Source organism: Erpetoichthys calabaricus, chromosome 4 (genome assembly GCF_900747795.2).
Source record: "Erpetoichthys calabaricus chromosome 4, fErpCal1.3, whole genome shotgun sequence".
Lineage (NCBI taxonomy): Eukaryota > Metazoa > Chordata > Cladistia > Polypteriformes > Polypteridae > Erpetoichthys > Erpetoichthys calabaricus.
The window spans coordinates 12,567,753-12,594,345 of record NC_041397.2 but is presented as its reverse complement, the minus strand read 5'-3'; the positions used below and the strand labels follow the sequence as shown (position 1 = coordinate 12,594,345).

The following is a 26,593-nucleotide window of genomic DNA, read 5'->3' as shown; positions in this document are numbered from 1 at the left end:
AAATGGATTCCATTGGTTACTCTGTACATAAAGAAAGAATCTGGTCAGTAACACAATGCGGTAAACAAAACGAAAGCAACCGCGCAGGAAAGAAACAAACTAATAGTGCTCATGTTTTATTTCTCATTCTTCACCTCAGCTCATATTCACCGAGTGACGTTTTCATCTGAGCAACTTTAAAGTAAAAGAAAATGTATTACAATCATCCTGTCATTACTGATATGCATGAAACCAGGTCTGTGTTGGTTAAGGGAACATACTTTTATAAACAGATTTTCAATGAACTGTTATAGCTTTATGCATCACAGATTTGTTAATAATTTTTAACATTTTATTTTTGTATAATGTTTATCTACTTAAAGGCCAGATCCTTGAGGATTTCCTAAATTTTTCAAAGTAGCCAATGTGGATTAGCTAAGGATTTATTTATGAGTGAAAAAAACATTCATTTCTTTAGCACATTTTGACACAAAACATGCAGAACAATGTGCATTACAAGAAGTTCAAGAAAAAAATTACAATTACAAAAAATAAATTAAAAAAAAAAAGTGTGAGCTACAGTATGTTAAAACTAACTTTACTGATTCTTATAGAATCTAACCTCTCTGCCAAGAGGACTGTGTTATGAAGTTCATCTTTAGTATTAAACATTAGCCATATTGGGAAATTGCAGTACAAACTTATTTATTATATAGTTTTAATGCTAACAATAGGCCTTTTAGTGAATATGTTCAATCAACTGCCCTATGTATCTTGTACATTTGGGATTACTAATCACAAAATACCATTTTAGAATTCATCTATGACAAATATTCTGTTATATTACTGTTACATTAGAAAGCATACCAATTCTTATCTAACCAGCAAAGATAGATAACAGATAGATATAGATGACATACTCACCACATTATAATATGTTTTATTAATTGCAGATGTGTCAAAGCCTTTGGGTGGGCTTTTTAGAGTTGTAGATTTTGGAGAAACTGGTTTTTCTAGGGAAAAAAAACACACAACAATGATCTCCATTATATTACATCTATATTTGTCTATTGTTAGTGCATTTTAAAGTTAAAGTAACTGATTAAAAATAAATGATTTTTTGTAGGACTTTATTCTGCACATTTAGATTTAGCACAATCCTAAGTGGAAAAAAAACAGGATTTTCGGATTAACATGTAATTTGAGCACTGGGGAAAATAAAATATACGATCACAGACTTGCGTAGGTTTGAACTGAGATATGTCTCGCAGAGTGCATGGAGAACCTGCATTACAGGCTAATTAACAGCAGTCCAAATAGCTGGCAAGCCACCAAGAAGCTTAAACGACGACAAAGCTGATGATGAACTAGTGGTTCATCCATTAGAAGAAGTTAGATCTGCTAAATTAATGATTTTTTTAACAAAAAAAAAAGAAAACAACACATGATCTAATTAGTCAGTCAGTCATTTTCCAACCCGCTATATCCTAACACAGGGTCACGGGGGTCTGCTGGAGCTAATCCCAGCCAATACAGGGTGTAAGGCAGGAACAAATCCCCGGGCAGGGCGCAAACCCAACACAGGGCACACACACACACACACACACACACACACACACACACACCCCAAGCACACACTAGGGTCAATTTAGGATCGCCAATGTACCTAACCTGCATGTCTTTGAACTGTGGGAGGAAACCCAGGCAGACATGGGGAGAACATGCAAACTCCACGCAGGGAGGACCCGGGAAGCGAACCTAGGTCTCCTTACTGCGAGGCAGCAGCGCTACCATTGCGCCACCGTGCCGTCCTGTTCTAATTAGTGTAATCATAACAACAGAGCGACTCACTAGAAAGGACACTCGCAGCTTGAATTAAAAAAATCTGAATTCACACAATTTAACATTTAAACTGCAAAAATTAATGATACATAGAATAAAAAAATAAGAACATTAAATTATGTTAGTTGTTAAAAAAAGTTTATGACTTTCTGGTTTCAATATTTCTTAGTTGTCTGATTTTTTAATGACATCCAATGTTATGTCATCTACACAGTATGCATTTTTGTTTCTAAGTACCAAGTCAGAATTCCCTAACATCAATCTGCAGAAAGCACTCATAATATGTACACGTTACTGCAATGTGACATTCCAATTCGATTCAGTTCATTTAGGGTTATTTTTGCCTTGTACGTGGTCAGAGCAGATATTTGCAGTTACAGTCATGGCCGAAATTATCGGCACCCCTGGAATTTTTCCAGAAAATGCACCATTTTTCCCAGAAAATTGTTGTAATTACAAATGTTTTGGTATATACATGTTTATTTCCTTTATATGCATTGGAACAACACTAAAAACAGAGAAAAAAAGCCAAATCTGACATCATTTCACACAAAACTCAAAAACCGGGCTGGATAAAATTATTGGCACCCTCAACTTAATATTTGGTTGCACAACCTTTGGAAAAAATAATTGAAATCAAGCGCTTCCTATAACCATCAACAAGCTTGTTACACCTCTCAACTGGAATTTCCGACCACTCTTCTTTTGCAAACTGCTCAAGGTTTCTCAAATTTGAAGGGCGCCTTCTCCCAACAGCAATTTTGAGATCTCTCCATAAGTGTTCAATCAGATTTAGATCCGGACTCATTGCTGGCCACTTCAGAACTCTCCAGCGCTTTGTCTTCAACCATTTCTGAGTGCTTTTAGAGGTATGTTTGGGGTCATTGTCCTGCTGGAACACCCATGACCTCGACGCAGACCCAGCTTTCTGACACTGGGCCCTACATTGTGCCCCAATATCTTTTGGTAGTCTTCAGATTTCATGATGCCTTGCACGCAGTCAAGGCATCCAGTGCCAGAGGCAGCTAAACATCCCCAAAACATCTTAGAACCTCCACCATGTTTGACTGTAGGTACTGTGTTCTTTTCTTCGTAGGCCTCATTTCATTTTCTGTTAACAGTAGAATGATGAGCTTTACCAAAAAGCTCTACCTTGGTCTCATCTGTCCACAAGACATTCGCCCAGAGGGATTTTGGCTTCCTCAAGTACATTTTGGCAAACTCCAGTCTGGCTTTTTTATGTTTCTGTGTCAGCAGTGGGGTCCTCGTGGCTCTCCTGCCATAGCGTTTCATTTCGTTCAGATGTCGACGAATAGTTCGAGCTGACACTGTTACACCCTGAGTCTGCAGAACAGCTTGAATATGTTTTGAAGTTGACTGGGGTTGTTTATCCACCAATTGGACTATCCTTCGTTGCAGTCTTTTATCAATTTTACTCTTCTGTCCACGTCCAGGGAGAATAGCTACAGTGCCATGTGTTGTGAACTTCTTGATTATGTTGCACACAGTGGACAAAGGATCATGAAGATCTCTGGAGATGGACTTGTAGCCTTGAGATTGTTGATATTTTTCCACAATTTTTGTTCTCAAGTCCTCAGACAATTCTCTGCTCTTCTTTCTGTTCTCCATGCTTAGTGTGACACACTCAGACACACAACAGAAAGGATGAGTCAACTTTTCTCCATTTTAACTGGCTTCAGGTGTGATTGCTATATTGCCAGCACCTGTTTCTTGCCACAGGTGAGTTCAAACAAGCATCATATGCTTGAAATAAAACGATTTACCCACAATTTTGAAAAGGTGCCAATAATTTTGTCCGGCCCATTTTTGGAGTTCTGTGTGACATGATGTCAGATTTGGATTTTTTCTCTGTTTTTTCGTGTTGTTCCAATGCACATAAAGGAAATAAACATGTGTATACCAAAACATTTGTAATTGCAACAATTTTCTGGGAGAAATGGTGCATTTTCTGGGAAAATTCCAGGGGTGCTGATAATTTCGGCCATGACTGTATAATATTTGTTTACACAAATTAATACACACTTAAAGCTACTGAAAGTCATGTGTTTGCCGACACTGACATAACTCTTTAAAGAAGTGGTGACTTTCAAGCCTTGTAATAAAAGGAAAATCAGAATCATGACCATTATTTTGTTTCAGTGAGAAAGTCTAAGCATTAAACATCAGTTAGAGATCTCTGGTTTATGAGTGAATGCAAACAGGATCAGATGCAGAATCGTACTTTTAGAACACTGGAGAAATATTTTGAAAATCTTCTCTGAGTACCTGTATATATAAGAAAAAAAAATAAAAACTGTGCCATACTGTGTTGTGAAGGGGTCTGGCTATAAATCTTACTAAAGAAGATAACAAGCTAATCATTCAGTATTATGAAAGGTTGATCGTGAAAGTGATCTGTAAAATACTGCAGCTTTACATAGCGTGACTGCAGCAATTTGATGCCAAAATTACTGTGGGTAAAATAAATAACAGTTATTTTACAATTGAATACCAGCTTTTGCTTTTTTTAAATACATTTCAAATAGGTTTGAAAAGCGGCATTTGAAATGACAGACCTAGTTGTTAGTGCTTATTCCTCACAGCTCCATAAGATTGGCTTCAAATTAAATGCCATTGTTGTTGTAAAGTTTCCATTTTCTCCCTGTGAATGTGTAGGAATGTTACACACCTATGACAAGCAAGTTGCCCCTGTGTGTGTGAGGGTAAGCAGTGCATGAATGTGCCCCGTGATGATGATTCCTACCTTGTGTCTAAAGCAGGCAGCTCGCTGTGACCACGAAAGCTGATTAAATGGGTTTAGTAAAATGATGAATGTTTCCAAACCTTCGAAAGGGTAACATCAGAATAAAGTACCACGCAATTTGGACCATTTTATTTTACCATTTAGTTAATCAACCACATAATTTTCATCATGTCCTTCAGTTTCTTTCACTTGTTTTATAAAATATCTTTAAGCTTGCACTGTTTGCTTGATTTTTTTGAGGTTAACAGTATAAATACAACACATTGTTCTACAGAATCACTGTCCGTAACACCTTTTCAGTATTAAAGGTTTTGTTTTGAAGTTCAATAAAACAATAGTAATGCATTATATAGTTATTTTATACTTTATATATATCAATGGATTAAAGACTGGATAAGTGCCACTTGTATTTGAATACATAACAATACCTAAATATTATTAAATTGTGAGAATGATATAGAAAGCAACAATGTCCTACTCCATTTTAGAGTAGCTTTATTACAAAAATTAGTATAAAACTTAAGCATCATCTTTGAAATCAGTCTTGTATCACAGACACTTCAACACTACCTAAAACATGCCGAAAAAATCCCAAGAATAATCTTAGTATGCGGCTAAGAAAGAATATAATTCAGGCATTCATTTCTAGTAGAACTGAATAACAAAATGTGTTATTCACAGGCAACTCCAATCATTCCATTTGTAGTTTTCAGTTTATTCAACAGACTGCTGCAAGAATTATTATTAGAACTAATACATCAGCAAGCATAATTCCTATTCGTAAATATTTGTACTGGCTTCTGAATTTGTTTAGGTTTGATTTCAAAAACCACCCTTCTAACATCTAAATCTTTAGCTGGATTGGGCCCCGTTTACCTAAAACAGAGTAGCACTGCTGGAGTGTTCATTATATCCTCAAGGTGCTGGCCTTTAAGAATAAATAAAACGTCAGTTAGAGATGAAGACTTTAGCAATAGGGTCCTACAAATGTAGAATGATCTGCCTATGTGTATAAGGACCAACCAAAAAATCAGACCCAGAATTTAAACTGAGGATTTAATACTGGAGTTAAGCATGATTTGATTGGAGCTTCTGGTTACATATTGTAACGCTGTTTTTTTTTTAGTTATGTGTTCAAATAAAGAAGTTTATTGAAAAATCATTGAAAACTACCAACCATTCTCTGATCTGTTTTCTCCTCTCAATATCCTGCTGTGCAACTTGCTAAAACTGATACATCACCAAGCTACTGCTGCTGTCCACAGAAGGTGACCACAGAAATACTGAGAGCTTGAGGATTTAATAATTCAGGGATGTACTCTGCTTCATTTTGTACTGTTCAGCACATACATAAGATATCAAAAGGTTGCCAGAGGTCACCAGAGCTGCGACTTAACAGGACATTCACTGAGATTTTGTTTTTTATATTCAACTGTTATTTTCTTCAGTAATGCTGCTGGCTGGAGTCCTCTGCTTTATATCACTTCTATTGACATCTGGCCATATCCACTGGGTTTAGCAGATGTCCCTGTAAGGCCAGGTTTATAGTTCATGCGACGCGACGCACGCTCCAGCGGACGCTCCTGCTACACAAGTGTTTTACTGTTTACACTTGGTACTTTACGTAAATCTGGAAGAATCCACCAGGTGGCAGTGCAAGATATCATCACGGTGAGAACAGGCTCGGCTTCGCTTTGTTGTGAATTGCCTGGAACATCCATTAAATTCCAATGACACCTTACCGCAATATCTCTGTAAAGAATGTTTAATGATTAAATCCATCAATCCAGGGATGTGTCAATTACAGCAAGCATTGGGCACGAGGCAGAAATAATCCCTACACGAGGCTACAAGCTAACTACAAGCACTCACATACACTAGCGTCATTTTAGTGTCACCAAATCTGCATATCTTTAGAAGGAAACCAGAGACCACTGTGGAAACCCAGCAGGAAAACATGTAAACTCCAGGCAGGGAATACCAGCGACGTGACTCCCTGCGAGACAGCAGTGCTACCTCTCCGCCACTGTGTCACCCCCATGTGTGTAATTATTAACAGTATTCATTATCTAAACGAAATTAACGATTTATCTGTAAAATGTAACATACATACTTTAATGCATTTCATCATGAAAGTGATATCAAGTATAAATCTTAGGATTGTAAATGTGCAGAGAGTTGGAATATCATATATTTAACGTGTTCTGTGTGGCGATCTATTGCTGTTTGCCGCTGCTGTCAGGTCAGGAGGAAGCCCCAGAAAAAAAAGACAGCACAGAAGATGGTATGTGAGACTTTTAAAATGTATTAGGTCATTACGATCGGGAATATGCGACGCTTGAATATAAAAGCACCATGAATGCATCTGTATGTCTGCATTTTGCTTCACCACATTGAACCATTCATCAAACATCGAAGTGCACAGATCGATCCCGTAGGATCGTCAAAGCGGCTTTCTGTCGCATGTCGATAGTAAACAGAGACTCTGACGTCACATTCCAACTTTTATTACACTGCGCCCCCGACTTTTTGCTGGTACTGCAACTCCCGCATGCGTCGCATTCACTTCTAAGGACCTGCTCAGAGGACACGTCAAATGAATGCTGGGAACATGTGGCTGCCATGATGCGTGCGTGTCTGCATTCTGAGTGTGAAGTATAAATGAGCCCTAACCCTTGTAAGGGCCCAAGGTTAAGACCTTCCTATTGACTTCCACAAAAACATATATTTAATTTATTAAAATAGAAAAAAAAAACATTTTGCACATTTTTAGTCTAAACAAAACAATGACAAACTGATGTGTTATGTCATGTGACATTACACTCAACAGACAGGTGGGCATGATAATTCTTGAAATCTACATAATTTAGCTTGAGGACAACAATGAGTTACAACATGACAAGAAAAAGAAAATATCTAAGTGGTGCTTAAACCAGGCAATTGTCACAACAAGCGATTGCCAAACTACTAAGGATAACATTAACATTTAAATCATCTGTGGAAGAGAGAACTGGTGAAATGTTACCAGAGGTGTCAATGGAGAAGATCACAGGCAGTAAACAGAATTGCAGGGGGCTTGGCAGAAAAGGCTTCTTTTTGTCCTCTCTGCTTAACTCTTGCCAAATGCAGACGCCTATGAGCCTATTAGTAAAGACAGGCCAGGCGACTTGCCAGCCCCAGACCGAGGCAAAAATAACGATATGCAGTATTTGAACAGTTTTAAATAAATATGAAGTAAGTAAATAATGAAAATACGGCCTGAAAATTTTTAATTACTAATCATCCAAAGGCCACTGAAGTTTTTGAAACAATTTGGCCAGGCACTGCATAGTTTTTCTTTACTGTGGTTTCCAAAAAATAAATATATTTGAATAGTTTCAGGCTTTATTGATGAGGCAGACAGGTCTGAAATACAGTATGACCCCATTTTAAGGGTTTTTCTAGGGAACAATGGAAAAAAAGGCAAATGCGGGAAGTGTGTTAAATGAAGGAAATTGTCATTGATTTGTCAAGATCTCGTTAGTATAGTTTGGGTTCAGTCTGTTTAGGTTTTCTTTATAGTTTCATGGCAGTTACTTTAATGATTAATAATTATGACCTAGCTCAAGGTGTCCTGATTTGTGCGATTTCATTTGTGGAATCATTATTGTCTATTTTAGATTATCCTTGTTAAATCACAAGAGCCTGAAGTGCAACTGCAGTCTTCACATACAACCTTGCATTGGATTTTTCAAACCATAAAAAGGCTAAAGGCTATGTTCACACTGTAGCTCAATTTCCATTTATTCACTCATATGTGACAAAGATCTGATATTTTTAGTGTAGAGTGATTAGTCAAAAATAACACTGAATCAGAACTTTTCAGAAAGCATTTACACTACTTTCATAATGGCAGTCTTACATCCAAACCCTCCATGTCACACTCTAATCATTCCTGGACCCTGTATTTTTAACCAGTGGTTTCTGCATACAGATATGGCAATGATAACAATTGTGCTCAAATTAACAACTATGATCTTTCATTTGCTGATTGTCTCCCTTGGGAAATTTGCAGACTTCCTACACTGAAACAGTGTGAAGAAGTGCAGCAATTAACATCTGTTTATTAGTTTGCATCTTTCTTAAATACTTGTGTTACTCATTTTACACAAAAACACACAAAAAGGGAAAAAAAATCAGATACAAGGCAAAAATGAAGAAAGAGTCACTTTAGCAGCAGTCCAAAAGTTAGTTGTGAATGGGTTTCAGCTCTTGTGCTTTCTCAGTGAAATTAGTCTCTATATGACGTGTGACAGGGCCTCTAGGTGGATTAAAGCATCCTGGCTCAAGACAACTTTGTCTGTCATTGTATGTTACACAATCTCCAGTTAATTCAGTTTAGTTCTTTTGTTAGTGGTGCCAATAATGTATATTTCTTCAGTCTGACCTCACAAGACATATGCTTGTTTTGTATGTGATATTTCATTTATTATAACAGCAAATTTACTGCCATTTCAGTTCACACGGTCTTTCGTTTAGAAGGCTTCATTTTCATTGAGCGTATCCACTCTTCTTCTGGATGTAAAATGATCTGAAGTGTAGTGAATCTTAAATACTGCCCCTGTGTGTCTATTTAAATGAATCACAAGTCTTAAAGTAAGTCTATAGCAGATATTGCGTGTAGAAAGGCAATTACATTTCCTAGCACAAATTTAAATTCTTCATATTAATCGATAAAATTATTTAGTTTTAACCATTCACTTAAATTGTTAAGTCTTTTAGGGCGGATGTTGACTTTTCTTGAAATAAAGGGTTGGGGGGCAAAAAGCATTAAAAGCTATAAACATTGATAAAATTCACCATTATGTTATGGGTAGACCCTCTTTATTAGGCGGACTGTCAAGACTCGCTGAAGATGAATCTCTGCGTCCTCGTAAGTAGCGTAGAGTAAACAACGTCTAGCAGCATCAGACAAGAGAGCGAAGTCAATGCACAAAGCAAAATACTCTGTATTATTTATTTACTTATTTATTTATTGTGTATTATTGCTGAATTGGACTCTGACATATCAAACTCCAATTTTGATTGAAGTGATCTGGAGCTTGAAAACAAAAGTCAGGTACCTGCATCAGTTGGTCGGTCCCCAGCTGATCATGCAGCCGACACGCCTACAGCAAAGTTCGCCTAGGAGGACTACACAGACACTTATCGAACTCGGATTTGGATGCAAATGATCAGGAAATCAAAAACGAAAGACAGGTACCTGCATCTGATGATTGATTCCCAGCTAGTAATAGTGCCGAACACACAGGTGTAGCTGACGCACCTATGACAACGTAGATCCATGGGAGCCAAACTGGCAACTGGACTTCACCAAACGACATGGTTTGGTGAACCGACATGATGGTTTGCCAGCCAATCGACTACTTCAAGCTGTTTTTTTTACAGAAAGTGTCTTTCAACATGAGTGATGAGACAAACTGGCATGTAACACGTATGGTAATTTACATACTGTAGGGGCTCATTGAACATAAAACAAAGTGACATTTGTCATAAATAAGTATTATATGTTGATTTATATACAAAACCTTTGCTTTGTGTGCTTTTTAGAAAACCGAATTTTTTGGAAAACTATTCAGCAATGGAACAAAAGGAGTTAAAAATAATTAGCCCTAAAAGAGTTAAACAACTGTTAAACATTAACATCTCTACAGCACACCCTCTTCCAGCAAGGGTGTTGCCCAATTTAAGCATAGCCTCCTTTGACTTCCAACTCAACACAGCTATGTAACCAAGAATCCTATTGGTTCCAAACCGTTTTTTTTATCACTTCTGTACACTGTCTGAATAACAGGCTTGAAGTGCAGACTTACATAAAAGCCAAGATGTATGACAGTAGTAAATGAAAAAATAAAACTGTGTGCCAGCGGTGTAAAGAGACTACAATACACATTCCCATTTTCTTAATTTTGTAAACTTTGGTTCAGCTTTATCTAAGGAAATTAAATTAAGCATATTACAAAAACATCAAAAATGAATCAATACACTGCTTTTGTTCCATGTGCACTTACTAGTTACTACCAAATGAAGGCAGAGAAAGTTCCTCCATAAACCCTTATACACATTAACAGTACGTATATTAACCTTAATGGAAAACTGTATATTAATCAAAATGGAAAACTATTACGAGTAGAATGAGTCTCCAGGGACAATCCATACTTAATTACATTTATTTAATTATTTAGTTGAGGCTTTCATCTAACGTGACTTATATGTCATGCATTCATATAATATGGCGAAGAAAGACAGTGCATCCAACAACATATCACATTCCCCACTCAACCAACAATAAGTTAAAGGCTTAAACTTAGAACATGAGGTCTTAGATGCAGCAGTGCTTAAATGTCTGAAAAAGAGGAGCTTGCACAGTACAGTACTGCAAGCTGATGAAGAAAAGAAAGACAAATATCATTTACAATAACAGAAAATGTATTTATTTATAGTAGAGAAAAACACAGGAATGAGTGATACATAAAAATAAAGAACCTGAGACCCATGCTGAGCTGTGGATAAACTAACCTTAGCCTCGTGTACAAAGAGGTATGCTTTATGCAGATTCACAGCTTGTAGCAGTAACAAATGGTAACCAAACACCATCACAGAAGGCATGTTTAGAATATAAAATTACATACAGAAGAAAGCCACTGTACAATATGAGACCACAGTACAATAGGAGACCGCACAAATCCCTGTATCACTTTCTTAACATACAAGTCATTTTTTCTTTCATTATCACTTTTGGTATTGAGTGATAAAAATGAAAGAATATTTTACAAACAACATTTGTAAAATTCACCATTTTGACTTTAATAAAAAATTAGGACTGATCTTGACAACTTTGCTGTATAAATAAACAACTTTGTAAAATAATACTGGACAAAATTGTTTTCTAGCTTCAAGCTAAACATAAATGTAATTTCAAATTGATTGTATTATATAGGATTATGTAGAATATGAAATGAACTTTCATTGAATTTAGTGTGTTTAATCATTTAATGATGCAAACACACAGCATTAATTCATTTGAGTTAAAAGGGTTTTGCTGCTGCTGTTTGTTTGTATTCAGCATTTGACGCTTCTTGTTTCAGTGTCCAACAACAGTCAGCCAACACTGATAGATTCCACTCACCATGATACCACTTTTCTATCATACATCTACTTTTGACCGTTGTCACAAATTTGTTTACTGTACACAGGACTCCGTTTGTCAGTGGTTGAGGTAAACTCTGACTAGAAGATCTTGAAAAAGGGACCAATATACCGTATTTTTTGCACCATAAGACGCACCTGACCATTAGACGCACCTAGGTTTAGAGGATGAAAACAAGAAAAAAAATATTCTGAACCAAATGGTGCACTAATATGTTTAATAAAATATAGCAGAATAATATTTCAACCATATAAATTCAACAGCGGTATTAAGAAACATCATCACTGTCATTAACAAATAAGGAGAGACTTTAAGGTTCAAGCACTCTTCTAGTTTTATGGAAACCCCAAGAACTCCTCATCGCTAGTGTCAGAATTTATTAAGCTCAGTTGCTCACAATCACTTTGCAGCATCACGTACCTATCATCACGCGACATAACCTGTCCAAAGCCACCAGGGGACAAAGCACGTTTGGACCAATGCTCCCTGAAGTTATATCGCCAGTCTAGTCCCATCTATATTTGTAATGCCACAAAGCCCTTCATCTCGTGTTTTGTTGTGGGTTTCCAGTTTGAAAAATGAGAATGCGGTGCAAGCACAGCCCTCGATTCAAAAAATTACTCTGCATACCTGTTTGTCTCGTCTGACAGTAGCTGAAAGGCAGCTTCAGGAAAGAACAGCCTGAAGTAGTCCAGCGGCTGGTAATCTGTCAAGTCCAGAGTCCGACTCAGTGATAATGCGCAAAACATTGTCTGCTGAGTATTTTGTTTTCTGCACTCGCTTCGCTCCCTCATGAGATGTAGATGCTATCTTGCCTTTGTTTATATTTGTTTACATTTTGCAACTCACGCACACGCAAGGATTAGATGCCGAGTCAATGAATCTAACATTTCTCCAAGCACAGAGGGAATGCCTGTAACGTAACAGTGAGTTTTGTCGCCCTCTACCCCTGGATGATGACTTTTGTCAGGTAATACACATCATGGTCTGTGACGCAATATTCGCTCCATAAGACGCACAGACATTTCCAACCTTCTTTTGGGGAAAAAAAAGTGCGTCTTATGGTGCGAAAAATACGGTAATTCCAAAATGCATTGCAAATTTTATTCCTCATCCATTTACAGCAGCGATTCATTCTCTTTCTGGAATTCAACATCTGTGTTCTAGCCTAATAAATGTGCATCTAAAATAGTTTTACATAATTCAGTAGACTTCATGTGATCCCTATACTCAGGAGAAAACGTTTCATTGTACATTCATTCTCCAGATCCACAATCTTTTGATGTTTTTGCCATAACTATTTTTCAGACTTGAGGGTGCTGATGGGTATCTTGGGACATTTATCCCAGGAGTATATTATAATCTGTTTGGAGTCAATCTGAGTGTTTTCGATTAAAATCTTGGTAAAGCTATTTTTCGGTTTCTGTTATCAGGTCTGGATTTGTTACATGATGAACCATGCACCTAATGGTATACAGTAGTATCTGATGGTATTCTGTTTTTCAATGTCCCATAATTATCTTTTCGGTAACAAGTCAAGTCAAGTTGGGGAGCATGCACTGGTATAGTGCATTGCAGCACCCACTACATGACGAAACAACTCAGGATCCTGGTTGGCAACCCCCCAGGCAGACATGCGGGTCCAGTGTCACCCTCCGGAAATGAGCCTCTATTTGACGCAGCCAGGTGTTATGTGGGCGACCCCTTGGCCTGGTCCAGCCACTCGGATACCCAACAATGAGGATCCTACGAGCTGGATCACCCTCGGGGAAACGTGCCACATGGCTGTAGTGCCATAATTGACACTCCCTCACAATGCAGGTCATGTGCCTCATTCGGGACTCCATGAGCAACACAAAGTCAAACCAACGGTACCCAAGGATTTTCCAGAGAGACAAAGTACCAAAGGTGTCCAGTTTTTGTCTCAGGTCACTGGATAGCATTCATGTCTTGCAACCATATAGCAAGACAGGAAGCATCAGGACTCTAAAGACTTGGACCTTCGTCCTTTTGCATAGATATCAGAAGCGCCACACACGGCTTTCCAGTGACCTCATGATCCCCCATGCTCTTCCAATCCATCTACTGACTTCATAGGAGGAGTCACCAGAGACATGAATGTCACTGCCAAGGTAAGTAAACCTCTCAATGAGGTCCACACTCTCTCCGCAGACAGACACGCTGCTGATGGCTGTGCCCAAAAGGTCATTAAAGGCCTTTATCTTGGTTTTTATCAGGACACTCGCAAGCCCAGACACTCAGACTCCTCGCTCAGTCTGTCGAGTCCCCCGATCAGAGCCTCCATTGACTCCGTGAAGATCACAGCATCGTCAGCAAAGTCAAGATCTGTTAATCTTTCTTCACCAACAGATGCCCCACCAGCTGCTGGTAACAGTTAGGTAACAGTGAATTATTAATTTTTATTCTCTTCTAAACTCTGCCTCAGTGCTAATTATATATTTCCTTGGAGCCTTCATTTGTGATATCTTGATTAATGTGTATCATCAGGTGTTAGATCTTTAACTACATGTGATACTTTTCTTTATGTATATTTTTTTTTTTTACCCAAATTGCATTGTGACATGGGGTACTATTAAAGATACAACTGGTTATACAAATACATGGATTGGTTTAATTAACTATAAACTCAGAGTGCCAAAGGAGTAACATAAGGGAAGTAAGTTCCAGGGAGGCTTTAAAATTCTTCTTTTTTCCAATCACTTATTTGTTTGTTTTTTTTTTTTTTTTATCCTTCCTTACAGTTTGTTTTGTTTGCTAATGATGCCTTTTTATTTCTGTTCAGGCTTTCTAGGCATTAGTCTGGACATCACGTTATAAACTACATCAGAACTAGCTGTGCACTGGACCACTGCTAAATAAGTGTTACAAAATGCAATAGATACTCACCATTGCCTTTAATTTCTTTGACGTAGTTACTGGGAAACCATCCAGTTTTCCCATTGATTGTTCCCTCCCACCAGCCCCCCTCCTCCACTCGAGTGACATTAATGATGTCCCCTTTGGAAAAAGACAGCTCATCTTCATTCGTCTGCTGGAAATTAAATCGTGCTTTGACCACTAGCTGATGGCTGCAGTTATCTGTCATGTCCTTAAAACAAAACAGAGAAAAACAATGTTAGTTGAGTTAAAACTAGAAAAGTACAAAAAATTACAAAATCCCAGGACAGAATAAAGCTTTGGATGGAATTCTTTAACAAAAACTACTGGCTGGTCAACTGATTTATAGTCATTACCTGAAAGTGTAAAAGGAATTTGCGTTGTTTCCATCTTAAACAAGCATTTAAATTCAGCACTAACATCAAAGCCACTGAAATCCAGTAAAAATAAATAAAAGAAAAGTTACAGTTCCAGGCAGGGCTGTGGAGTCGGAGTCGAGGTACAAAAATGTACCGACTCCGACTCCTAATAAATTTAAATTGTAATGAAAAAAAATATAGCAAGTTCAAATGTCCCATTTCACAAATAACAGTCATAATTAAGTACTTCTCTGATATAAGAATAAAGCCCAGTGCATAGTTGTGTTACTACTAGTGTGAAGTTCAGCTGAGCTATTATACAACCTGATATTCACATATTGTAATCTGGATTATGGTACATTACAAAAAGTGTTTTCATTTTATTTCAGATATAATGTGTTTAACAAGTTAACAACAACAACAACATTTATTTATATAGCACATTTTCATACAAAAAGTAGCTCAAAGTGCTTTACATAATGAAGAGAAGAAAAATAAAAGACAAAATAAGAAATTAAAATAAGACAACATTAATTAACATAGAAAGGAGTAAGGTCCGATGGCCAGGGTGGACAGAAAAAACAAAAAAAAAACTCCAGTTTTTTAACTCAAGTTAATTTGATTGTAAACAAGTGTATTGATGTAGGTGGAGGTGTTGTGCTATGGCCAAAGGTGTTTTCAGGGGTTCTTGTCTTTTGTTTAAACTGGCCAATACGGTAGAGAGTCAGCATCCTAGCCAGTAGTTCTGTGGTTAAATGATGTGTATGTTGCCTTCCTTTATTCAACATGGAAAAAACATTAGCATATTAAATACAGATGAGTCAGAGTCGGGGAGTCGGAGTCAGAAGTACCGGAAACTAAGGAGCCGGAGTTGGAGTCGAAGGATTTATCTACCGACTCTACAGCCCTGGTTCCAGGTAAATACTTAAAGGATAGTTACTAAAATTGAAAATCAAACAGCAAATATGGGATATAAAACAGAGAGATTTAGACAAGACACTAACTAATTTTAAGCGTAATATTTCCAGAGCGAGATTTTAAGTTTTCCATGCAGATAAGATGGTTGCTTGCAAGTTGATAGTAAGTGATGAAGAAGTTTACACTGTTTTACTTCCATTAGCTTGCGTCTTCTTCCAGTGGTCCTGGGAGGCATGCAGTGTCTAGGATCATTGAACTTAAAAACCTGCATTTTCAAATTATATTTAACACATATCACATCACTTAAAGCATTTGCTGTAGTAGGAGAGGCAGCCACTTTTCACCAGGTTCTTTAGTGGCAGCTCTTACAGTTTGTTTTTTTAATCCATTCTTGCTCTCTTGGCTATGCATAGTTTGAAGAGCCTTTACTCCAACCAGAATGACCTTTAATTTAACAGGACACTAATAAGGAGCTGTCTAAATTCCAGAACAAATAAAGGCCTTTATTAAATAAGGGCTTTAATTAAAAAGAAACAAGCAAGGGATTGCAAAAGATTCTTTATATACTGTTCTGCTAAGGCTAAAAAATACTAGAGAAAAAAAAGATCTTATAAATGACCAGGTGTCTCACTTAGAAATCTTGTGTAGGCACAAAAAGAGGCTTGATATGTGAGTACACAACTTTCTGTAAAAAGGTTGGGATTTATAAAAGAAGACTATGCAGGAGAACGTTTGCATATTTACACTGATCCCAATGCCACATTTTGGCAAAAGTGGGAAATGATGGCACCCTTGATAAAGTGGCGACTCACACGTATAATAATTCATAACACTGAGACATTATTATAATGTGCATTGATGTGACAAACATATTAAAACTCAAAAGTGATGAACATGATGTACAGACTTAATTTTAGTTACTTTTTAAGGGGGGCAATTCTCAGTACTTGCACTGTGTTTTATTGTCAGTTTAGGCTGCCTATTGTCACTTCTCAGGATTAGAAACCAAAACATGGTAAACTAAACACAGGTGTGATTCACTAGCTGCATACAGAAAGCTCAAAACATCATGCCCTACAGCCATTTCATAGCCTAATAGTATGACAAAATATGGCTTGTTTCGCACTGGGTGAAAAATATAGAAATCGTCATTTACAAAAGCAACTGGCTTTTAGAGACCATAGACGGAATTTTTTTGTCCATGATGATGACTGGCTTATGAGCCAATTAAGGCTCCCAAGAGCCATTTGGTTTTTCTAGCCTAATTGGGGCAATTGACAGGAATCACTGCACTAAAGGCACAAAGAAAGAGTGACACTGCTTTTGTTAACCGTGAGTAGTAACATTTCATTAAAACACATGTCATCTCTGATGCCATGATTAGACTGACAAACATTGTGGCTCAGCGGCCTGGGTCAACCCAGGATTCCTTTATTTTGAGGCAAAGTAGTACTGACAGAGGACTTGCTCACGTTGCTGCTCTGTGTGATGGCTGGCTTGTTGGTAAGTTAAATGGCTGAACTAGCAGTTGTTTATCTGGCCTGTACTATTCATTCTAACAGCAATCATGTCATTACATGTGGTAGCTGATAGCAGCTCAGTCGATGGAACCTTACAGCTTTCACTGAACCAGCGCTTTAATGTTGTGCAGACTCCTCAAATGCAGGTGGCGATGTCTTGATGCATCAGATGGAAGGCTCCTCTACCAGGCAATGAAGGTCTACAGCATTGTGATTGTATATGTACAAGGTTGATTAAGTTAATCCGTATATGTTTATTTCAGAGTGGCAACCGGGCAGAGTTTGAGGCACATTTGCATATGTACATTTAGAAGATGAGTTGTGATTTATCAAGGTAAATTACACGGAAATCTGCATATGGCAGATTTTATGGATCAGTTTTTTGGGGGGCATGCCATTTTCCTGTTGAAGAGATGGCTGCAGAAAAAAGGTAAAACCGTGAAAGCAAAATAAAACCAAAAGGAACCAGCAAAAATGTTGATCAAAACTCTCTAAAGTCTTTTGCACTGAACACTTCTTTTTAAGCCTTTCCTCCTAAAACTGTGAATGTCTGTTTTTAAGTAGAAATCCAGAATCATCGATGCCAAACGGAGCACGTAATTCCTTTATATACTTCCTAGAAGTGATGTAACAATACGCAAACACCTGTGGTCATGTGAAAGTAACAGGAATGCATTGCTATGCAGGCCAAACACAGCAACAATAAAGACAAAAGAGTAAACTTTTATTATGAATAAAAATAAAATAAACCAAAAACATCCATCCATTACCTATACACACACTATAACAACAACAACTTTTATTTATATAGCACATTTTCATACAAATAATGTAGCTCAAAGTGCTTTACATGATGAAGAAAGAGAAAAAAAAGACAAAGTAAGAATTAAAATAAGAGAACACTAATTAACAGAGAATAAAAGTAAGGTCCGATGGCCAGGGAGGACAGAAAAAACAAAAAAAAAAAAAACTCCAGATGGCTGGAGAAAAAATAAAATCTGCAGGGGTTCCAAGGCCATGAGACCACCCAGTCCCCTCTAGGCATTCTACCTAACATAAATGACCTCAGTCAGTCCTCATGGTATTCAGGGTTCTCATGGAGGGACTTGATGATGACAGTCATGTGGACTTCTGGCCTTTAATCCATCAATGTAGGGACGTCATGGAGCTTTGATTAGGTGGTGGTGGCGCAGACACTAACAGTCCAAAGGTTTGTTTTTCTAATTGTGGATACCGCTTAACTTTTTATTTATTTATTTTTTTATTCCTTCTGTCATTCTCTCAGCACTGCTTGATATTTCATCTCCCTCTCCATGGTGCTTTCTTTTTTCCTCACCTACCGATCATATTTCATACTGCCTATCCAGGCCACGACATTTTGAGATCTGCTTCTGGGTTGCACAACCTTATACAAGTATAAGAGGGTCCCAGTACATCCCCTTGACCACTTTTGCCGACATATGAAGAGTGTGTGGAAATTCTCCAATTATCATTTTTGCATGGATAGTGCCAAAACCGAGCAGGAGATCTGGGACTTTGATCATTTTAAAATGAACTAATTCATCTAGACATTGATGCTTACACACACTGATCCATACCTGGCCCTTACCCTACACTGTATGAAATTTCTTTTGCCCTTGCCAAGTACAGAGCCCAATCCAGTAAGTACAACCCTGGTCTTGCTTATAAATTCAACTTTAATGAAATAAAATTTTTGAAAAGCTACTCCATATTTGCTTTTATTTGCGATGAATTGAATGTTTTTGGGAAAAACAAAAATATCAGTGAACATGCCTGCTTCACAGGAAATGGTGATTTATTTAAGATTATTGGGTATTTTGGTTAACTGTTGCTCCTGTTAGGTTGAATAAAGGCCAAACTTACCAAACTTCGATACTGGTTTTGAAAAAGCTTTGAACTTCTGGTAACAGAAGACTGCGATCCAAGGGAATCGAAGGATTTGATACGATGAGAGGAGGAGTGGCGGGAACATACAGAATCACTCCCCACGCCAATATCTAAAAAGCAAATAATAAACAGACAAAAAAAAAATGTTTAACAATGGCAATTTCAAAAGGAAGTTTGATTAAATATAAACATTCTTGGGAGAAAAAACAACAAAATTTTGCTGTCTTTATGAATAGCTACTTTAACAGTGCCATCTCATTTCTATGATGCTAATGAGTCTTTTGATTCCAGTTCTACTATTACCACTGTCAGTTGGACAAAAAATGGGCAACATAAAACATAGCATTGAAAAGAATAAATATAACCCTATTACAAAAGGACTGTACATACTGACAAAAATAACATATCTGACTCGTGAACCTTAACTTCTTAAAATATACAACTACATTTCAATGCAGTATAAAATTTTGCTTTTAAACATTCACTGGCTTAGGAATAAAGTGCTTATTAATTACAACATTACACTAAGCAAACAGTCAGCTATGTGTCTAACAGAGGAATATGGGTAAGTAGCAACGATTGTGTTACTTTAGTTGGGGCTATAGCAGATGGTTTTACCTTTCTTCATAGATTAAGAAATTCTAAGAATGGTTGAAAAGATAGTCTTTTATTTTATGAACTGCATTTCACTTCCAAAATTAACTGAATTTCACATTTATTGAGGTGCTTATATTTGATATTAAAACAGAAAAGTGCACAATTGTTTTTAAATTCTGATTTAAATATTTCCTGTGCATATCATTTATTTCTGATTCTTAACTCATTGTGCCAGAGATGGCAACATGTCACAGGTTTCTCCCTGTAGTTATGTGTTTTTTCTAATATATCATTTTGTTATTTTTGTTGCTTATACAGTCAGACTATTATAATGACCATTAATCAGGATGAACAAACCCTTCTGAACATCACAGCACATATATTCATGTGCCAATTTGCAACTGGCCGAGTTGAGGCAATGGACGAGGGCCATAGGATAACAATAGAGTGGCTGCAGGTTTTCATTCTAACCTTTTCTTAATGAGTGATCTGTTTTTGCTGCTAATTACCTTCTTTTGAACTAATTTTAATTGACTAGCTTTTGAAGACTCAGACCCCTTAATTGTTTCTTTTTCCTTAATTAGCAGTCAAACAATAATGAGATACAAAATGAGCCAAAACAACTGGTGCCCATTATATAATATCTGAAAATAAAGAACAATGAAGGTCTCAGGAATGCTGGTCTGCTGAAGTCCCTAAAACATTTGAACAGCACTCTTAGAAAAGAGAAAATCAACAATTTCAGAAATGTCTGCTTAATGCACCATGAGAGCAGCAACAAGCCATGGAATTAAAGAAGGAGTTTCATTAATGACAAAAATTGGCACCTCATTAAGCAGCTGGTTGGAGTGAAATTGGTTGGAGTTTGAGGCCCTGACTTAGTTGGTCTTCTGTTGGCTCACTCACTTCACATTTCTTTTCTGTTTGGGTGCCATTTAAGGAAAGCAATGAAGCAATTCAGAGGAACAATGAAGAAATCTTAAAAAAGCAATTCAATTTAAGTGAATTCACAAGAAGTTAATTAGCAGCACAAACAGGGCACTCATTAAAAAAAGGGTTAGAATGAAAACCTGCAGCCATGGTGGTCCTCCAGGACTGGAGTTGGTGACCCCTGGTTTAAAGCATATGTATGATGCTGTCAGCCTCTTTCATTTGGATGTTAAAGTAACACTCATCAGATTCATGATTTGTTCTATTACAGAGCTAAATCATTTAATTCAATACAGTAACAACGCATTTCTATTAGAATGCATTAATTATTTTGAACAATTCACTATTGGAATTGTTTTAAATGGAATATATTAACATTAAAACTAGTATGTTTATCAGTATACTCTGCATTATTCTTAATTAAAATGGTCCTACCAGTTCTATTTTTACATTTAACACACTATACATTCAGTAGGGCACACCTAATGCCATAATATACTGTTGATTCAGGGCATACATTCGACAAGTACTTTTACTTTAATAGGTAAAAGTATATTTTCAAGCAAGTACTGTCATACTTTTACTTAAGTAGAAAGGTCAATGGGTACTTTAGCTTTTCCTAGAGTACATTTTTGCTTGTTTATTTGTACTTTTACTTAAGCAAATTGTTTGAGTACTTCCTCCACCACTGGCTATTGGTTATGGTATAGCCAGATTTTGAGATTGGAGTGTGTCAATGTTAATATATAAAATTGAACAGCCCTTCAATCCCTGATATCCTCTCTTTTTCCTATGCAGAACACTTTGCTTTCTTCACTCCTTCCACACTATTGCTAGTGCCACTGTACTGCCAATGTCTTTCATTTGCATACACCCCAAGTCCAATAACTCTGTGCGGCCATGTCTCAGTGCTATTCCAAGAAAAGGATGTGGTGCATTGCAATAGCCCCCTCATTAAAACATTATTATTGGCAAATATCAAGAAATAAAAAAAAAAACACATGTTGGCTCATGTTCTTTCTTTTCTATAAAGTCACCAAAGTTTTATCAAATCCGTCAAAGCATTTTTGAAATTTTGGGGTATTTAGGTTTTCTTTTCTAAGGGTGGCTTTTACCCCTAAATATTGATTTATTTACTGGCCTAGATGTACCACCCTGCCAAATTTCAGTTTTTTAACTAAATGAGTAATAGTAATGGTTAAGTTGATGAGCGACTGAGAGTGTGAGTTAGTCAAGACACACACACACACATATATATACATGCATACATACATGCCACTTTATTAGGTACACCTGTTCAACTGCTTGTTAATGCAAATATCTAATCAGCCAATCACACGGCAGCACCACAATGCATTTAGGCATATAGACATTGTCAAGAAAGGTGACTTATGTGACTTTCAACATGGCATCCTCTGTCCAGATGTCCCGCTAAGCACCCTTCTTGCTGTCACCCTTACTACTTCTGCTGTAGTTGCCCAACTGTCTGGTAATTCTTGACTGCCACCCAGTGCCTGTCTCAACTTCTCCCTGAACTCAACCTTGCAGTCTTCCTTTTTTAACTTCCACCATTTGATCCTTGGCTCTGCCCTCACTCTCTTCCTCTTCTTGATCTCCAACACCATCCTACAGACCACCATCCTATGCTGCTTAACTACACTTTCCCCTGCCATCACTTTTCAGTCTTCAATCTCCTTCAGATTGACTCTTCTGCATAGGATGTGATCTACCTGTGTGCATCTTCCTCCACTCTTATACGAAACCCTATGTTCCCCCCTCTTCTTAAAATACGTATTCACCACAGCCATGTCCATCCTTTTGGCAAAATCCACTATCCTCTGACCTTCTTCATTCCTCTCCTTGACACCTTACCTACCCATCACCCCCTCGTCTCCTCTGTTCCCTTCACTAGCATGTCCACCGTAATCCGCTCCAATCACCACTTTCTGTCCCTTGGGTACACTGTTCATCACTTCATCCAACTCACTCCAAAAATCTTCTTTCTCATCCATCGCACACCCAACTTGTGGGGCATATGCACGGACAACATTCATCATCACACCTCCAATTTCCCACTTCATAATCATTACTCTGTCTGACACTCTTTTCACCTCCAGGACACTCTTGACATACTGTTCCTTCAGGACAAGCCCTACTCCATTTCTCCTCCTATCCACACCATGATAGAACAAATTGTTGTCCGCATATTGATTTGGCAAAATTTTACACCGGCTGCCCTTCCTGACGTAACCCTCCCCATTTATCCGGGCTTGGGACCGGCACAAAGAAACACCCTGGTTTGTGTATCCCCTGTGGCTGGGATTACTAAGGAGATAAAATGTTCTCCTGAATAAGAAAAAGAGAAGAGCATTCAAATCCAGCAGCAAAGAAGGCTGACAGATTGTTAATTTGAATTTTGAAAGGGAAAATGTAGTCAGATTTGTATCTGCCTGTTAAAGACATGTTAAAGTTTCCAGTGTAAATGCCAAGCATGTGCAACATGTTTACTGCATATACGTATCCAATCTAGACACAATCACTTTGTGAAAATGTAGTATTTATAACACCTTCAATCAAGTGCTTCAGAACTTCAGCAATATAACAGCAATTGGCAAGTAAGTAACTAATCAATCATCAATTGCCTATGATATCATCCATTGGCACAAGGCCATTTCATAATTAACCTACCAATGCACACATTCGGGATCAGAGGGTACTTTACAGTCTTAAATGTGCAAATCCTCTAAAAGTTCCAAGAATAAACAAGACTACTATAAGACACTGAGCCTTTAGATACAGCGGCCTAAAATTGTGGAATGATTTGCCTACTTGTTCAAGAGATGCGTCAGCACCTAAAAACAGATGTCTCATTACTTCAGTATAATATTTTCTGATTAGAGCTGCCAACTGGCTGATTATACCGTATTTCTGTTTGTAAGTCCTTTGCAAATAAATAAACACTTGTCAATCATGATGAACTCCTGCTGACCCCTCTCTACTCTGTTTCTCTTCTCAGTACTTTATTGGAATTCAATAATAAAATCATTGATCTACTTTCTTATTAGACTGTACAGCACCTATTTATAAAGAATGCCCAACATGGGGATACAGCTAGGCGTCCAAGATGACATCAGAACTGTGACTTGGTCTCTTATAACCAACCATGGAAAAAAGGTTTATTTTCTCCAAGACTTGTTTTCACTGGTTGACTGGAGCTTCACCTGCATGTCAGTTATAATGTTAAGTCTTAATATTGACTAATTCATATAAATCATTAAAGGTTTTCTGTTTGCCTTGATTTAATGTTATTTATATATATCGCAATCTGTGTATTATTTGTATTATTTGGCAGATACTCTGTCATCCATATTACTAACCGAGAATGGTAAACCGGATGGCATGGACGCAGGGACACGGCGATGGGACCATGAGACGTACTGCGCAGGCGCGTACAGTGCGCGTCTCATAAACCGCACGCGAAGTCTTATCCACCGCGCACGAAGGAGTCACGGCCCAAAAACGAAATAGCTCAACTGACGTGAATGAGTAATGAAGCAACAACTCGCCCATGGCTAACGACTACCGACACAGCCACACAAATAAGAGGACTCTGCGCTGCAGCCCAGATTCAAACGGAAGAGGCTACGGAGGCCCCACGGGTCCATAAAGTACGGAAGGCACAGGCTTCACCGCCATATTGTGAGTGGCACTACTGCGGAGTGAAGGCACAGGCGTCAATGCCATATTGTGAGTGGCACCACTGCGGAGTGAAGTAAACGCGCGTTTAAAACTGCGGAAGCAAAGCAGGCACGGGTTCAAAACGAATGAGCTCGACTGACGGATATACAAACAATGTATTTCAGGATACCCAACGCCGGGGGTAGGCGAGCGAAGCGAGCAGGGGGCGGAGCCCCCTTGTATATCTATGACCTGCATCTCGCAACTGAGAGGATGTGGTGGATGTTTGCCGACTGGCCGAACAACCACAAGTGTTACCTGGTAGGTAACCACCTAATTATCAGATTGCGATTCACTCTTAAAAAGAATGTAATACTCTGATCTTCACCCTGCCAAATAAGTGAACAGGCCACTGTGGCACAATGTCAGAGGCTATGCCTCAGTTGCTAATGCCCGAGGATCAATCCCTGTAAAGGGATGCAAAAGTGCATGTATTTGACGAGCCCCAATAAGAGCAAAACACGTGTCATGTACTATTTTTATTATTTGGCAGAAACTGTATCACATATCTATAATCTCATTCTCGCAACTGAGAGGACGTGGCGAATGTTTGCCAACTGGCCGACCAACCACAAGTGTAACCTGGTAAGTCACTACCTAATAATGAGATTGCAATTCCGTCTTTTTTTTTCATGTACTTTTTCCATACAAATAAAGGGCAATACGAAAATATTGTTTTATCTCATGTAGCACTCATTTTTAAAGACAATTACAATGCCATCTTATCTACCAATTGTCAAATGGTAACAATATATACCTTATATTAGATATATATATATATATATATATATATATATATATATATATATATATATATATATATATATATATATATCTCTATCTATCTGCAGGCCTAAGTAGGAAATCCCATCTGATGACCTAACTTCCTGTCCCAGCTCTCCTAACCTCACTTCCTGTCCTGACTTGTTTCATTGTAATTCAGTTCTGTATTTAGCTCAGTCTGAAAAGATAGCATTCATTCACTTCTGATTGCCAATTTTCAAGAATATGGGATGGCTACCTCAAATCTTTATTTTTATGTTTATGATTCTTTCACTATAAACATATAGCAGAGCACAGTGAAAGTGACAACACATCCTGCACATTCTCTATTCTACCACAGGAGACTTTGGCTTGACAGCTAGCAACAACGGCCGCCACAAATACTATTAGCCAACAGGGTGCTGGCGGAAATTGGGCTACTTTTGGCTGAAGAAGGAGAAGAAGAGCAGGGAGACGTGTCCGGAGGAAAGAAGAGAGGAGGAAGTTAAAGAGACTGGAACTGAGGGTAGGAATTTTGAATGTCGGCAGTGCGACTGGTAAGGGGTGAGAGTTAGCTGATGTGATGGAGAGAAGGAAGGTTGATTTATTGTGCGTGGAAGAGACTAAATGGAATAGGAGTAAGGCCAGGTGGATTGGAGGTGGATTCAAATTGTTCTATCATGGTGTGGATGGGAGGAGAAATGGGGTAGGGATTATTCTGAAGGAACAGTATGTCAAGAGGTGAAAAGATTGTCAGACAGAGTGATGATGATGAAGCTGGAAACTGAAGGTGTGATGATGAATGTTGTTAGTACATATGCCCCGCAAGTTGGGTGTGCAATGGGTGATAAAGTAGATTTCTGGAGTGAGCTGGATGAAGTAATGGACAGTGTACCCAAGGGATAGAGAGTGGTGATTGGAGCGGACTTCAATGGACATGTTGGTGAAGGGATAACAGGAGACGAGGAGGTGATGAGTAGGTATGGTGTCAAGGACAGAGGAAGGAGGAAAATTAAACCTGGTGGAGGAATGGGGAAGTACAGGAGAGTATACAGAGGAAGAGGATGGTGAAGAAGAAGTGGGATAGTCAGGGAGATGCAGAAAGTAGACAAGAGTACAAGGAGATAAGGCGCAAGGTGAAGAGAGAGGTGGCGAAGGCTAAAGAAAAGGCATATGAGAGGTTGGACAC

The 26,593-nt window shown here is 38.0% G+C and overlaps 1 protein-coding gene across 3 annotated transcripts in view; it reads right to left on the bottom strand.

Annotated features, from left to right (window-relative positions):
- Positions 1-26,593, bottom strand: part of arhgef7b (Rho guanine nucleotide exchange factor (GEF) 7b) — a 252,559-nt gene that overhangs the window by 115,838 nt on the left and 110,128 nt on the right. For all 3 annotated transcript variants that reach the window (XM_051926338.1, XM_051926339.1, XM_051926340.1), the window contains 3 exons: positions 19,354-19,487; positions 14,682-14,883; positions 904-992 (listed from right to left, as the gene is read on the bottom strand). In XM_051926338.1, the coding sequence (XP_051782298.1) occupies positions 904-992; positions 14,682-14,883; positions 19,354-19,487 (425 nt within the window). The remainder of the gene's footprint in view (positions 1-903; positions 993-14,681; positions 14,884-19,353; positions 19,488-26,593) is intronic.